General features: G+C 32.5%; 1 protein-coding gene across 1 annotated transcript; it reads right to left on the bottom strand.

The window, feature by feature from the left end:
• Window positions 1-5,050: 5,050 nt before the first annotated feature.
• On the bottom strand, window positions 5,051-12,008 carry LOC100813466 (probable methyltransferase PMT10). The gene is made up of 9 exons (XM_006593719.4): window positions 10,751-12,008; window positions 9,084-9,233; window positions 8,740-9,010; window positions 7,976-8,086; window positions 7,610-7,769; window positions 6,777-7,034; window positions 6,524-6,646; window positions 5,737-5,814; window positions 5,051-5,656 (listed from the first exon to the last, which is right to left on the bottom strand). The coding sequence occupies exons 1-9, from the start codon at window positions 11,384-11,386 to the stop codon at window positions 5,452-5,454; spliced, it is 1,992 nt and encodes a 663-aa protein (XP_006593782.1). The 5' UTR covers window positions 11,387-12,008; the 3' UTR covers window positions 5,051-5,451.
• Between the last annotated feature and the right edge of the window lie 778 nt (window positions 12,009-12,786).

The raw sequence follows: 12,786 nt of genomic DNA, 5'->3' as shown, positions 1-12,786 counted from the left end.
TATATGTTTTTAAATAATTACTAAAATTCTTCTAGTGTTAAGCCGTCATCCTCAAGTCGGGACTTTGGTCTCTTTGATGTAAGTTCTAAAATTCATATATGTTTTTAAAGAATTACTAAAATTCAATATTAATTTTTTTTCATTATTATGTATGTTTATCACTTTTTTTTATTTGTTACATTAGAATTTAATAGAGTACAAGGAACAAGTTGCTAGTGTTAGTGGAAAATCTCAACTTGATACTTATTTGGAAGAAGCGGCATTGAACTTGCATTTTATAGCACATATGGATGTACTTGATTGTTGGAAAACTAATAGTCCAAGATTTTCACATCTTTCAATTATGGCTTGTGACTTACTAAGCATACCAGTTACAACTGTTGCATTTGAATCTGCATTTAGCATTGGATCTCGCATTCTCAACAAGTATAGAAATTGCCTCTCATCCGATTGTGTGGAAGCAATTATTTGTTCTCGCAATTGGAAGCATGGCTTCAATGAGGGTAAAGAACTTCATTATTTATTTTATATTATTTTGGTAATTATTTGTCACTTCTCACTTTTTTTATAGATGATGATGATTTGTTTGATGAAGATTCAATTGTAAAGACAACTTCTTCCAAGGGTGCATCCAATGTTGTTGATGTGGATTAGAGGCACACAAGGTGATAAGGTCATCTAGATTCTAGATATTGAAGTTTGTGATAGGTTTTATTCTTTTATTGCTTACTACTAGTATATTATTATTTTTAGTTATAAAAAATTATAAAGAGACAAGAGTTAGATTCAAAATTGATGTTACCGACAATGATAAAGGACAATGCTAAATTGATGTTACCAACAACAACGATAAAGGATAATACAAAATTTGGAAAAATAAATAAATTGACGGGCTGACGGGTGGCCCGCGGGCCAGCTTGAAACGGGTCAGGCTAGGAAAGGTAGCCCGTTTTGCTTAACGGGGCGGGCCAAACTGGCCCATTTATGGTGGGCCAAAACGGGTCATGGTGGCCCTTATTGACAACCCTACAAAATCACCAATTTATAAATTTAGAGAAACCAAATATTACAATTAAAAATTAGGTGGACCAAAATTATGAATTTGAGAAATTAGAAAGACCAAAATGTAATTTAAACTATTTTTTTTAGGGAGACCGAAGTGATCAAAGTTTCGTAACAATCATTTCTTAAGTATATTTTTGTAAGCAATTTTGTTTTTTCATAGGTAAAATTAGGAGAAGAGGATAGTGTTCTCGTCGAAGGTAAGGAATGTCTTCATGCTCAAAAAGCATTTACCAAGATATTTACATTTATCTCGTCTTGAGGGATTTATTTATTTTAGTATATGTATTACATAGAATAAATGTTTATTTATACAACCAAAATTTATAATAAATAAATATTTTAAATGAGGGATTAAGCTACACCAGTATAACATTTTGTGTTACACTTAATCTCATTTGTTAATTCTATTATCATCTAATGGTCTTGATGTAAGGAAATTAGTGAGTCACGTGACCAATAAACACAATCTACTATGTTTTTGCAACTGAATCAACAACTTAGGTCTCGTTTGGAGTGGTTGTAAGTTGTTGTCTTTTAGTTATAAAATTTAATTTAAAAAACAAAACTTGTTTGGCAAAATTGGGGCTAATTTTGTGTAAATTTAGATGTTTTTGTGTAAATTTGGATGTTACAAGAACTGATTTTGATCATCAAAGAATGAAGAGTTGTAGACATGATCTCGTCAGAGCGAAATGAGACTCTTGATTAGTTGGAACTAGAGATTCGCCTCAATGAAGCTACACTTTACCATGGACCATTTTCAATGCTAAATACCTTTGAATTAAAAGAAACTCACCACAACGAGTCATCTAATCACCCTAGCAAACAAGGTTCAAAAGCATGAAGATCAAGTGCAAAAGTACTTAGTGTATAAGTGTAATTTCGTTATAGAAAAACTCATCTGAGACACACAAAAATAATGTAATTTAAACTCAATTTAAAGAGCTTATAATATCCTTTGTAAAAACTTTTGGCTAATTTGTGAATTTCAAAAATAGAATCTTGAACTCGCTCTTGTCTCTCTTTTCCTCCATTATTACTCCCTCTTGAGGTTCTATTTGAATCATTCATAATTCAAATGAGCTAAATTTCACATTTGTTGAGTGATTGAAGTAGAAAGTATTTAATTTTCTGTTTTCTGGTCAATTATCATAGTTAATGTAATCTTATTTTAATTTTACGTTTAGATGCATGTTAGGAGTGATCAACCTAGCTTTTTGGGATTTGGATTGTGTGGAAACAAGTTCCAATCCTAGTTTTGAATTGAATTTTTGTAAGGCTTTGATGCCAGGAATGGATCAAATACTTGCATTTGTAGAGATTTACTAATCTAGCTTTGAATTTCTAGGTCTATTCAAAACAGAGATAAATTATGCTTCTTTGGAGATCATGGGGTGTGGAAATAGTTTGCTTTGGGAGTCAAAAGCTCATATTGATGATGCAATGGTTCATCATGGAGATATTTTTTTCAAGATTGGTCCAAAGCTCAAATTATTAACAAAGTCATCAATAAATCTCAGTAAATGGTTCTTTAAGATCGATGGACTCCTCCTCCTATAGGAAGCCTCATATGTAACATCGATGTTTCATTCTTTGTTGACAAGAATATATCAAGTATGGGTGCTTGCTTTTGAGATAGTGTGGGAAGTTTCAGTGATGTGTTTTCAGATGCTATCAGTTCTTGTCTTGGAGTCATGGAAGGTGAAGCTCAGACTCTTTGCACAACTTTAAGATTTGTTATTCAAGTTGGTATGTCCAATGTGCATTTAGAAGTGATAATAAGTATGTGGTGAACAAGATTGTTGAACATTCTCTAGACGAGTTAGAGATAAGGGTTGAAACAAACTGAACCAAGCTAGGTTTTACTAGGCCTGAGCCTAAACATGGCTTGGGTTAAAAGTATATGACCTCAGCTTAACCTATTTACATATCAAAGGCTTTTTTAAGTATATGAGTCTAGCCTATATAAAAGCCTAGTATGGTCTACAAGCATGTTTTAAGGGCCTAGTTTGTAATAACTTAACACTAAAACAAAGTTAAAAATATGTATGTGAAACTTTATAAGAAACAAACCTAACTTATTTATATGATAAATGCATATTTTTAAGATTTAATAAAACATTCATGGTCTTTATTTAAAAATATATTTTTCAATAAGACATTTAAATATGACATAAATTTAGTTTTTAATAAACTTTAACTTAACTTTTTATGGAAATCAACTTGATTAACATTTAAAAAGACAAATAAATGTAAAATTTTAACAAATTATAGCATATTTAATATTATAATAAGAATGATAATAATGAACAATTATTTATAATTTTTTTAAATAGGCTTCCGGTTAGGCCTAAAAGATTTTTTGATTGGCTTAGACTTTATTAAAAGTCTTGGCCTAATCTATTTTTTAAAAAGGTCTAACATGATCTAGGCCTAATGTAGGTTAGGTCATAGGTTCTTGTCGAACAATCTGACTTGTTTTCAACCTAGTTAGAGACTTGAATTATCATTGGTGAATGTAAAAGACTCATATTATCTAATGTGACCTCTAATTTCAATTTTGTAAGAAGATAAAACAATGATGTTGCTCATGCTTTAACAAGGATTGTATCATCTTTTCTTAGTTTCTAGTTTTTTAATCATGCTATTATGTGTATTGTTGCTATGATTATGAATAAAATTACGTGATCTTGTTTTTGTAAAAAAAATATTGTTATTATGATACTCTAAGTTCTAGATAATAATTTAAGTGACAAACTTTTTCATTATTCAATTCATAGTAATGGTTTAGGTCACATGCATAGCCAACCTTTTTATTTATTTTAATAGTTAGCTTAGTTACCACTTGACCAATTTCTTAAAAAGATGTTCACTTGACTGAAAATTAATGACATGATAAATAATCATTTTCATCCCTGAATATATAGAGTGTTAACAAATTTGTTTCTGAAAAATGGAAATTCAAATTTTAGTCACCAAAAGTAAAAAAAAGTGCAACAAATTCATCCATCTATTAACTTTTGTCCGTTACCATTAATAAAAGGACCTATGTGACACATTTAGGAACAAATTTGTCAATGCTCTACACATTTAAGAATGAAAATGACTATTTACCCAAAATATAATTTAGTCTTCATCTTCTCCTTTTTTGATTGTTGCAAACATAACATTACAATAAGTACTTAAAAAAATAGGAAAGGAAACATAAGTTACAACAAACATAATAATAAACACAATATTGATTAATAAGCATAATCTGTCTATTGCTTTGAAATTTTTAATGTGACAGTACATTATCAAAATATGAAACTCAAACAAAAATGCAATTATGTTAATCCTTACAAAAAAATGAGGCTTAATTTGATTTTGTCATTACCTAATGTTGTCACAATAAAAGTTTCGAAGCAACGAACAATTCATGCTTATTAATTAATATTATGTTTGTTTTAACTTATGTTTTTCCTTTTTTTTAAGTGTTTATTGTAATGTTATACTTGCAACGATTAGAAAAAGGGAGGAGATGAATATTAAAATATATTTTGGGGAAATAGTAATTTTTGTTCCTGAATGTGTGTAGAGTACTGATTAAGGACGAAAATGACTATTTAACCTTAATGATATCTCAACCTTTTAGATGCACAATGCTTAATCTTTAATTTACATGTTATTTAACTAATTAAATTAACAATATATTTTTTCTACATGGCTAGTTCTAGTATTAATTACAAAATATGTAATATAATATTCTATTCATAATAAATTATAGTTTATTAATATTTTTACGTTAAATAATTTATTGCTTTTTAAATCCATATTTATTTCAATAAATAGAATACTACTATAATTTACATAATTTATAACAATTCAAAGCACATTATTATTCTTAATAGTAAATGCTTATGGTTTCGAACATTCAGCCATCTGGTCACAACAATAAACATAACTGATATCAACCCGAAGATGATGGGAGGTAAGGGAAAGACCATATTACAAGTGAAGCTTTATTGATACATACTAAACAAATTTCCCGCAGCATTTGGTCCATTCTACACAATAACTTAAGCTTACATCACACTAGAATCAAATAGACAAAATTATCATCTAAACATATCTGTTTATAAAAAAAAAAAATCATCTAAACATATCTGTTTATCAAAAAAAAAAAATCATCTAAACATATCTAGTAATTCTGTAGAGATTGATACAAGGCAAGTTCTTTAAAGTGTTTAGAAGAAAACCTGTTAGTTGGGATTCAACATTGTAATTAAGACTACCGTTTCTGGCAAATTATGGGTTAGTTTTGGCCAACATTTCTGGCACAAAATGAGATTTCAGTTGGGAGTACCATATATGGTGTTCTATAAGTTACTGACGCAATTGAGCAATTCAGAACCGTTTATCAGACCTTAATATCTTCCAGCTTGAATAGGGACCCTCTCCTACATCATTTATGGTAGTTGACCATCCCAATGCAGTTGCAATTTCTTGAAGCTCACCTATAACAAGTGTGGTGTCGCGTATATACACTCGTCCTCCCGGTCTTAGCATCCGATCCATCTCAAGCATAATGGTTGAGATGTTACACTTTTGCCTGAAAGAAAGAAATAATTTATCAAACACCAATAATGGCATGAGCCTATAGAGGCATAAGTAAAGTGTGATGGCACACACCTCTTTTTCTCAACAGAGAAAAGACCTGCAGCGTGCAGCAGATCATATGTTCTTGGGTATGTATCAAATGGTTCACACCTGTCAAGGTAAAAAGAATTTTAGGCATCAGGATAAGATCCCTACTCATAGTCAAAATTAAGAAAATAAAAAGAGACATGAAAATATTTGGCATCTATTTTTAAAAGTAGAATAAATAAATAAAATACTGGTATAGATTCATTTTCATGTATCTCTTCCAGTGTAGATCTCATTCTGCCAATATGTGCTTAGTTGCTTATTATGCTCAAATGCCTCCAAGGTTGCAGCAATAAGGCAAGTAGGTGCTATGAATTGTGTTATTGACTTTGAATTCTAATATATAGTGTGCTCTTAACCAACACAAATAAGCACATTCACACATCACCTCTATTTAATATAAACTTGCTAAATGAAAATCAAGCAAGAAGCATATAGCATGTATGTTTGGAGAGAACAATTACTGGGTGGTACCAACCCCCGACAAAATATGTTCATTTTCATGCTAGATTAAAAAAATATCAATGAATAGTAAATATAAGTCAAGATTGTTTCAATCATTTTCCACATGCTTCTTCTGAAAATAATATTCTAGAACATATTTTCTGGAACTTGACCATTTTTCTCACACCAGAAACCAATAAGGCCCTCTGAGTTTCACTTGCCAATCAGCTTAGATTATTATGCGGTTACAATGGCAACTTCACACAGTATGAAATCACCAATCACATTTAAAAATAACTCAACAGATATCCAAGCAAATTTTTCATACCAATCATGCATAACTCCTGTCAGCCCGCGGTCATATATAACAGGCAAGGTATTAAATCCACTGACAGGAACAACATTCATAACCCAACAGTCAATCTGGAGATCATGCAGCGCAGCAGCAACTCTGCAGTTATCAACGACATAATACACACACGGATAACAACAACATTAGACAATCATTCTACAGAAACCTAATAACCGACAAATGTAATATATAACAGAAAAAGAAAGCAAGAAATGTAATACTCTCATACCCTCCAAATCCTGCCCTCATGTCCATTACATTTCTCAAGTTGTAATCCTCCCAACGGAAAGCCCGTACATAACTTTCTATTATTTCAAACCAATATTTTGAGTCAGCCCTCAAGAGTTCATCTCTGGATATAATGGCATCCAATTGGATGCTATGGAGCCTGTCTGGTGGTTGATGAAGCCGCAAAGGCCACTCTGTAACATTTGCTCCATATCCATTATTAGGTAATGGAGTGATGCATGCCTTAAGACCAACATACCTGCAAAATGTTTTGTGGTTATTACAAGTTCTGATATTTGTTTACTTTATACAGTTTGTATAATTTTAAACATTAAAGCTTTATCAAGTTTATTACTCAAGATGTTCCAGACCATCTAATTTTGTGAAGCATGTCTTGAATTTTGTTTTTGGTTCTTCAAGAAGGTTCTAGCTCTTCCATTGTGGGCTCTTTCTATCCGGTGTAATCTCTATGCAATTTGTCAAATATTAAATGAACCAGGTTTTTCTTTTTTCTTTTTAACTGTAATGTTAGCCTCGTGTGAAAAAAGGAAAGACAAATTTGGATGGAATAAAGAGAATGCATTAGTGATCCAATGCAGGTGTAAACTTCTAATTGGCAAACCAATCTATTATATTACGAATCCATATAGAAGGCCAAAATTGCAACAATTGCTTCACTATAACTTTCAGGGAACTTTCTTGGGATGACAATCAATCTTTAAAAGCCATGACTCTTATTAGCCTAGCCATTGCTTTCTAGTTCAATTAATCATGAAGATCACAAATGAGTGATATATAACATGGCTGAATTAAACAATATGTAGGGGGTCATACCAAACATTATCGGGATCATCATTGGACTCACATAATGGAGGATGCGCATCAATGTCTCGACCAAGGTAGCAGCTATTGTCCAAAGGTTTCCGCCATATAGCAATATAGCCCTCCTTTCGTACAAGTTCCCAACAAATGCTAGCTGTCAGGTTCTCCATTTCTGTTAAGTCCAAAGATCATGGGGTTTAAACTTTAAACTAAATATCTCATCTCAAGATCTAGGTCCTTTGATACCATATGAAGTTGGAGTATTGATCACAGAAAGAATAAAAGGAGATAATGGTAGACCCCTAATGATTCAGTATCTATCAACCCATTGAAAGATGAACAACTGTTTTGGTAAATACAGAAACAATTATGAGCTACCTGTCCATTGTTCTTGAAGGGTCTCTTCATGTTTGTAAACAGGCTGTGCTGCCCAGACAAAGTAGCCACCCGCCCTCAGGAGCCTGTTGGCCTCAAGAAGCAAAATTCCATCTCCAGTAAAGCATTATAAAAACAAAACATCAGTACAAAGAACTAAAGCCTTTAAGCATAATTGTGATTGTATTTGTATCTAATTTTTCTTAAATTCACATTGTCAAAATATGAAGAAATCTATAGAAAGTTCAAAAGTTAAAAGAACAATGTCATCATCTCACATGGCACAACAATTCATTTTGCAAGACAATCAGGAGATCCTTTCAAGAAACGAGTTCTTTAAACAAGAAATCAAACTCCTATTTGACATTTTGTTCTTCAACCTTAGCAGCTTCTAAGCTTCAACCCTCCAACATTAGAAGCAAATAATCATATATTCAAATTTGGTTTTCCTTCATAGAAAGGAAAGGTAAACTAAAGCACCCCCATTACCTTTCATTGCCACTGTGGTGTAGCCATGTGCCTGAATAGCTTTGAGTTGTCTTCCTTTACTTTATATATTTAACCCAGTATAGTTTTTATTCTATTAACAATGCATTCCAAGTGTAGCTCAATTACTTACATAAATTGTTTGTCACATTGCTGATCGGAAAGAAAAAAAACAAAGAATTGTTTTAGTCACAAGGCACTACATGTTTTCACACAAACTTTAAAAAAAAAAACTATAGAAAAGCTAGGAGATGAAAGGTTTAAACAGAGAGAGGAACTACCATCACGAGTCCAATTAATTCTGCATCTTGAACAATGGATCAGGTCAAATGCCTGGCTTGGGAACAACAAACGGTGCGTAGCAAATACCGCTACCATGGCAGGCACACCTCGCTCAAGAGCAAACTGAATCTGATTTTCATGAACATCTTTTGGTGCTACTGAAAGAGTGGTCACATTACGTTGCATCAAAAAGGCACCAAAACTTGCCACTCCACAGCCAACGTCTAAAGCAACTCTGGTGTTGTGACCAAATGCAATTTCAGGAACCATCTGTACATTCAATTTCAAATTAGCTCGCAGTATATTTAGCAACAAATATCAGAATGAATTTGAAGAGACTAACCTCAGAAATCTGATCCAGGTATTTATCTGCACCATGTATAAACTGAGTTCCACCACCAGGAAAAACAAATTTATCCCTCTTTATTAATATCCAATTTTGACCACCTTTATCCTCGACTAGACGTGTATGGGGTACATTACTGTACCAAACCTGTAATTGCATATAACTTAGAAAACCCTTTCTTCCCAATCCAAACCAATTGAAAAGTGTCAAATGACACAAAATCTAAATTTCAAGAGTTTGTAAAATCAAAATCCAGCAAGTTGACCAGAAAATCAGATTCAGCTCCCAGCATCTAAATGAAATATGAATCAAATTTCAAAATGCTTAAGACACTAACAACAACAACAACAAAAGCCTTATCTCACTAGATAAAGTTGGCTATACAAAAGCCAAATTCTCAGGAATATTATTTACCATAAGATCTCACTTTACATTTTTTTTCTAAATTCCTTCTTGGTCTCCCTGTCTTCGATTTCACATGACTAAAAATCATCTAATCTACTCTTCTCATTGGTGCTTAAGACTCCAGATGAAGAATTTTCGTTTCTAGATTATCCTGATGACAAAGGTCCAGATTAAAAAAAATAAAAATTCCACAATCCCTAATAGTTAAATGTCTATCACCTCCCACCAATTTGTTTTCAGAGTTATTGCTCATCTTCTGCTCATATATCTTCTCGTCCAAAATACAGTAAGTATCACAACAAATCACACATTTTTCCTTTCAATAGAAGAGCCCGGCCAGTAACTAGTGGGGCTCTTTTTATTCCCATGAATATTGAATATCAATGATTTATTTGAATTGAATGTACCTTATTCGAAAAAAATACCTTCAGCAAAAACAAAATCCAAAAATGTAATTCACCCAGTTTTTCAAATTTCATTAGAAGATACTCTAATGAAACATGTCAATACTCAACTTATTAGAATATGAAATATTATGCCCCTCTATTTCTTTATTTATTTCGTCCGATTGCTTTGTTCCCTACTAACAAGTACATTGGTTTAAAAACTAATATACAATTTTTTTTTATAAAAAAATCCCAGCAAGCGTGTGCATTGGTAACACTTTCCCACTTTAATTCCTTACCTAGCCCCTTATTGGTTACCACTTACCACCATTCTCCTTGAACAAAACACACAATATTATCCTAGAATGTGTTCACAACTTCCATGTCAAGCGTGCTACCGACAACAGCAACCATTTCAAAACCACTAGCCACCAAAATTACAAACAAAGTAAAGAAAGCACCCATTTCACCAGCCACTCAACCAAACAAGACGACAAAAAATAAACCTTCCCAAATTCACCACCCAAAGAAAAAAAAAACCCTTCATTTCACAAGCAAGAATAAGCATTCACAAAAAAATAAAAAAAATATAGGTTAAATTACTCAATTGTTCTTATAATCTTATAAGATATGATTCTTATTTTTTTATTTCAAAAGTGATTGACTTAAAAAAATTAAAATATAAACTATAGAAATTAATTTTCAAATTATAGGAATAAAAAGATAAAAATTATGAGTAATTTAACAAAAAAAAAAGTAATAATATTGACTTGATAGTTGATGGAAAAAAAAAAAGAAAAATCATAAACAAACTAACATTGACCAATGAAAAGAAAAAAAAAAAACTTACAAAGTTGGAATCCGGAAAAGTACCTCATCTCGGCTTTTGGGCCAAGGGATGGGCCTCTGATATCCCTTGGGCCGGGGCACCAGACACTTGAGGCCCATCCCTTTGCAATGCCGCTCGTACTTCTCCCCTCTCAAACTCTCTTTGTATTTCTTCACCGCTTTCACGTTATCCAAACACGGCACATAATCCACCGTTCTCACATCACACGTTTTATACTTCTCAACCTTCTCCCTCACACGCTCACCCCCCTTACTCGAAACGCTCGAAACGGTGTCGTTTAGCGAATCTTCCTCGAAACCGGGATCTAATTCCCCCACCTTGAAATCCTCCGTCATCACGCCGTTACCGTCCAACACCCCCATCCTCTCCACCGGCGGTAACGGCGGCACGCGGAATATTTTCACTCCCGGCGGCGGAGGAGACGGTGGAGGCGGCGGCGGAGGAGGAGGAGGAGAATTTGGTTGTGGTGGTGGTGCTTGTTCCCGGGAGGGTGGCTCCGGCGTGGAGGAGAAGAAGGTGAGGGAAGAATAAGAGGTGGGAGAGAAGCGCGTGAAGAGAAAGAGGAAGAGGGTGAGGGAGAAGAGTGACAGGGCGGTGATTCTAACAAAAGAAGAGGTTTTCAGAATATCCATAGGCCATAGCGTCGTTAGAGACTTCATTCTTTTTGAGTGCGTGAGAGAGACAACAACATTAACAGAGGAAGAAACTGTGTGTGGATCTTGCTTTTGAATTTTGAAGATGATTCAGCGACGGGAATGAATGATGCGATACCGGAACGAAGTCGTCGTTGTTGTTGTTGGTGTTGGAAGGGGATAACGTGTGTGTTTACCTCTTGTGTTGATGTGTTATGTTGTGTTGGGTGCGCGAAACAGTGACAACTAGGATGAGTGAAAAAGAAGAGCTTTGAGAAAAAAAAGGTTCTCTCATTCTGAGTGAATTGGTAACTCAGAATGGCAAAATTGTTGTTCTGTTATTAATTACGTTCATCTGTCCATTGCTGTCATTTGTCAATGTTCATTATTATTTTTTAACTGTAAATAATTCTATTTGAGTTTGATAGAAACAACACGGTAGTAAGTTTTGCTCTAAATATTTAATATTAAGAAAGTACAAAATTAAATAAATATATTTTATTTTATATTCATTAAATTGTTTTAAATCTGTAGTACATGCTGATTTTAAAGATCAATGGATGTAATTTGGAGATAATAATAGTTAAGAAAATCTTATATATTGGTGCTTTTGTTTTTGTCGATATGGTGCATTTAATTAGTAATTTCTATATTATGAACGTAAATTAATTTATTTTCTAAAATTATAAAAATTTCCTTTTAATCTTTAAATCAACAAACAACAGTCATTTTGATCTTTAATATTTATTTTTGCTGAATTTTTTTATCTTTAATATTATAAGCTAGAAATTATTTTAATTTTTGAAATAGGAATATAAAAATTAAATGATTTATATTTAATAACTCCGAAAACTAAAATGAGTTTTCTTATTTTAAAAATTAAATTTATTAATACTAATTATTACTTCCAGAATTAAGTTTATATTTTATATAAAAAAAATAAAGGGTTCGTAATAAAATAGTACTATGAATAATTTAAACTGAAAATAGAGTAGTGAACATTTTTAAAGTAATTATGTGGCCATGCCGACAGCGTGGGCGTGGGTCCATTTTTGCCTGCTTTAAATTTGGCGTTGTACTGTCTCGTGTCCCTAGACCGCACCCAACTCACACGCTTCGGCGGCTACGCTCGTGTTAATTATTATACTCCGGTACCCCTTGTTTTCTTAAAGGAAAATGCTTATTTGAATGAGATGCTTTACGTAGAGATGCACGAATTCTTTGTATTGCACCAAAGCAAGTTTTACAGCTTTTTTAATTAAAAATTATTTATAATAAAAGTATTGCTCCACGTTATAAGTTTTTTGTTCCTAACAAATAGCATTGCTATTTCATAAATGGTTTTTTCATTTGCTTAAATACATTTTTTCTTATAATTTATTTTTTTTTTTAAATTATTTTAGTCTTATAAAATGTTATTGTTTTAT

The sequence above is a fragment of the Glycine max genome, chromosome 13 (genome assembly GCF_000004515.6).
Source record: "Glycine max cultivar Williams 82 chromosome 13, Glycine_max_v4.0, whole genome shotgun sequence".
Classification (NCBI taxonomy): Eukaryota; Viridiplantae; Streptophyta; class Magnoliopsida; order Fabales; family Fabaceae; genus Glycine; species Glycine max.
The sequence above is the reverse complement of the archived record's forward strand: the minus strand, read 5'-3'. Positions and strand labels throughout refer to the sequence as shown.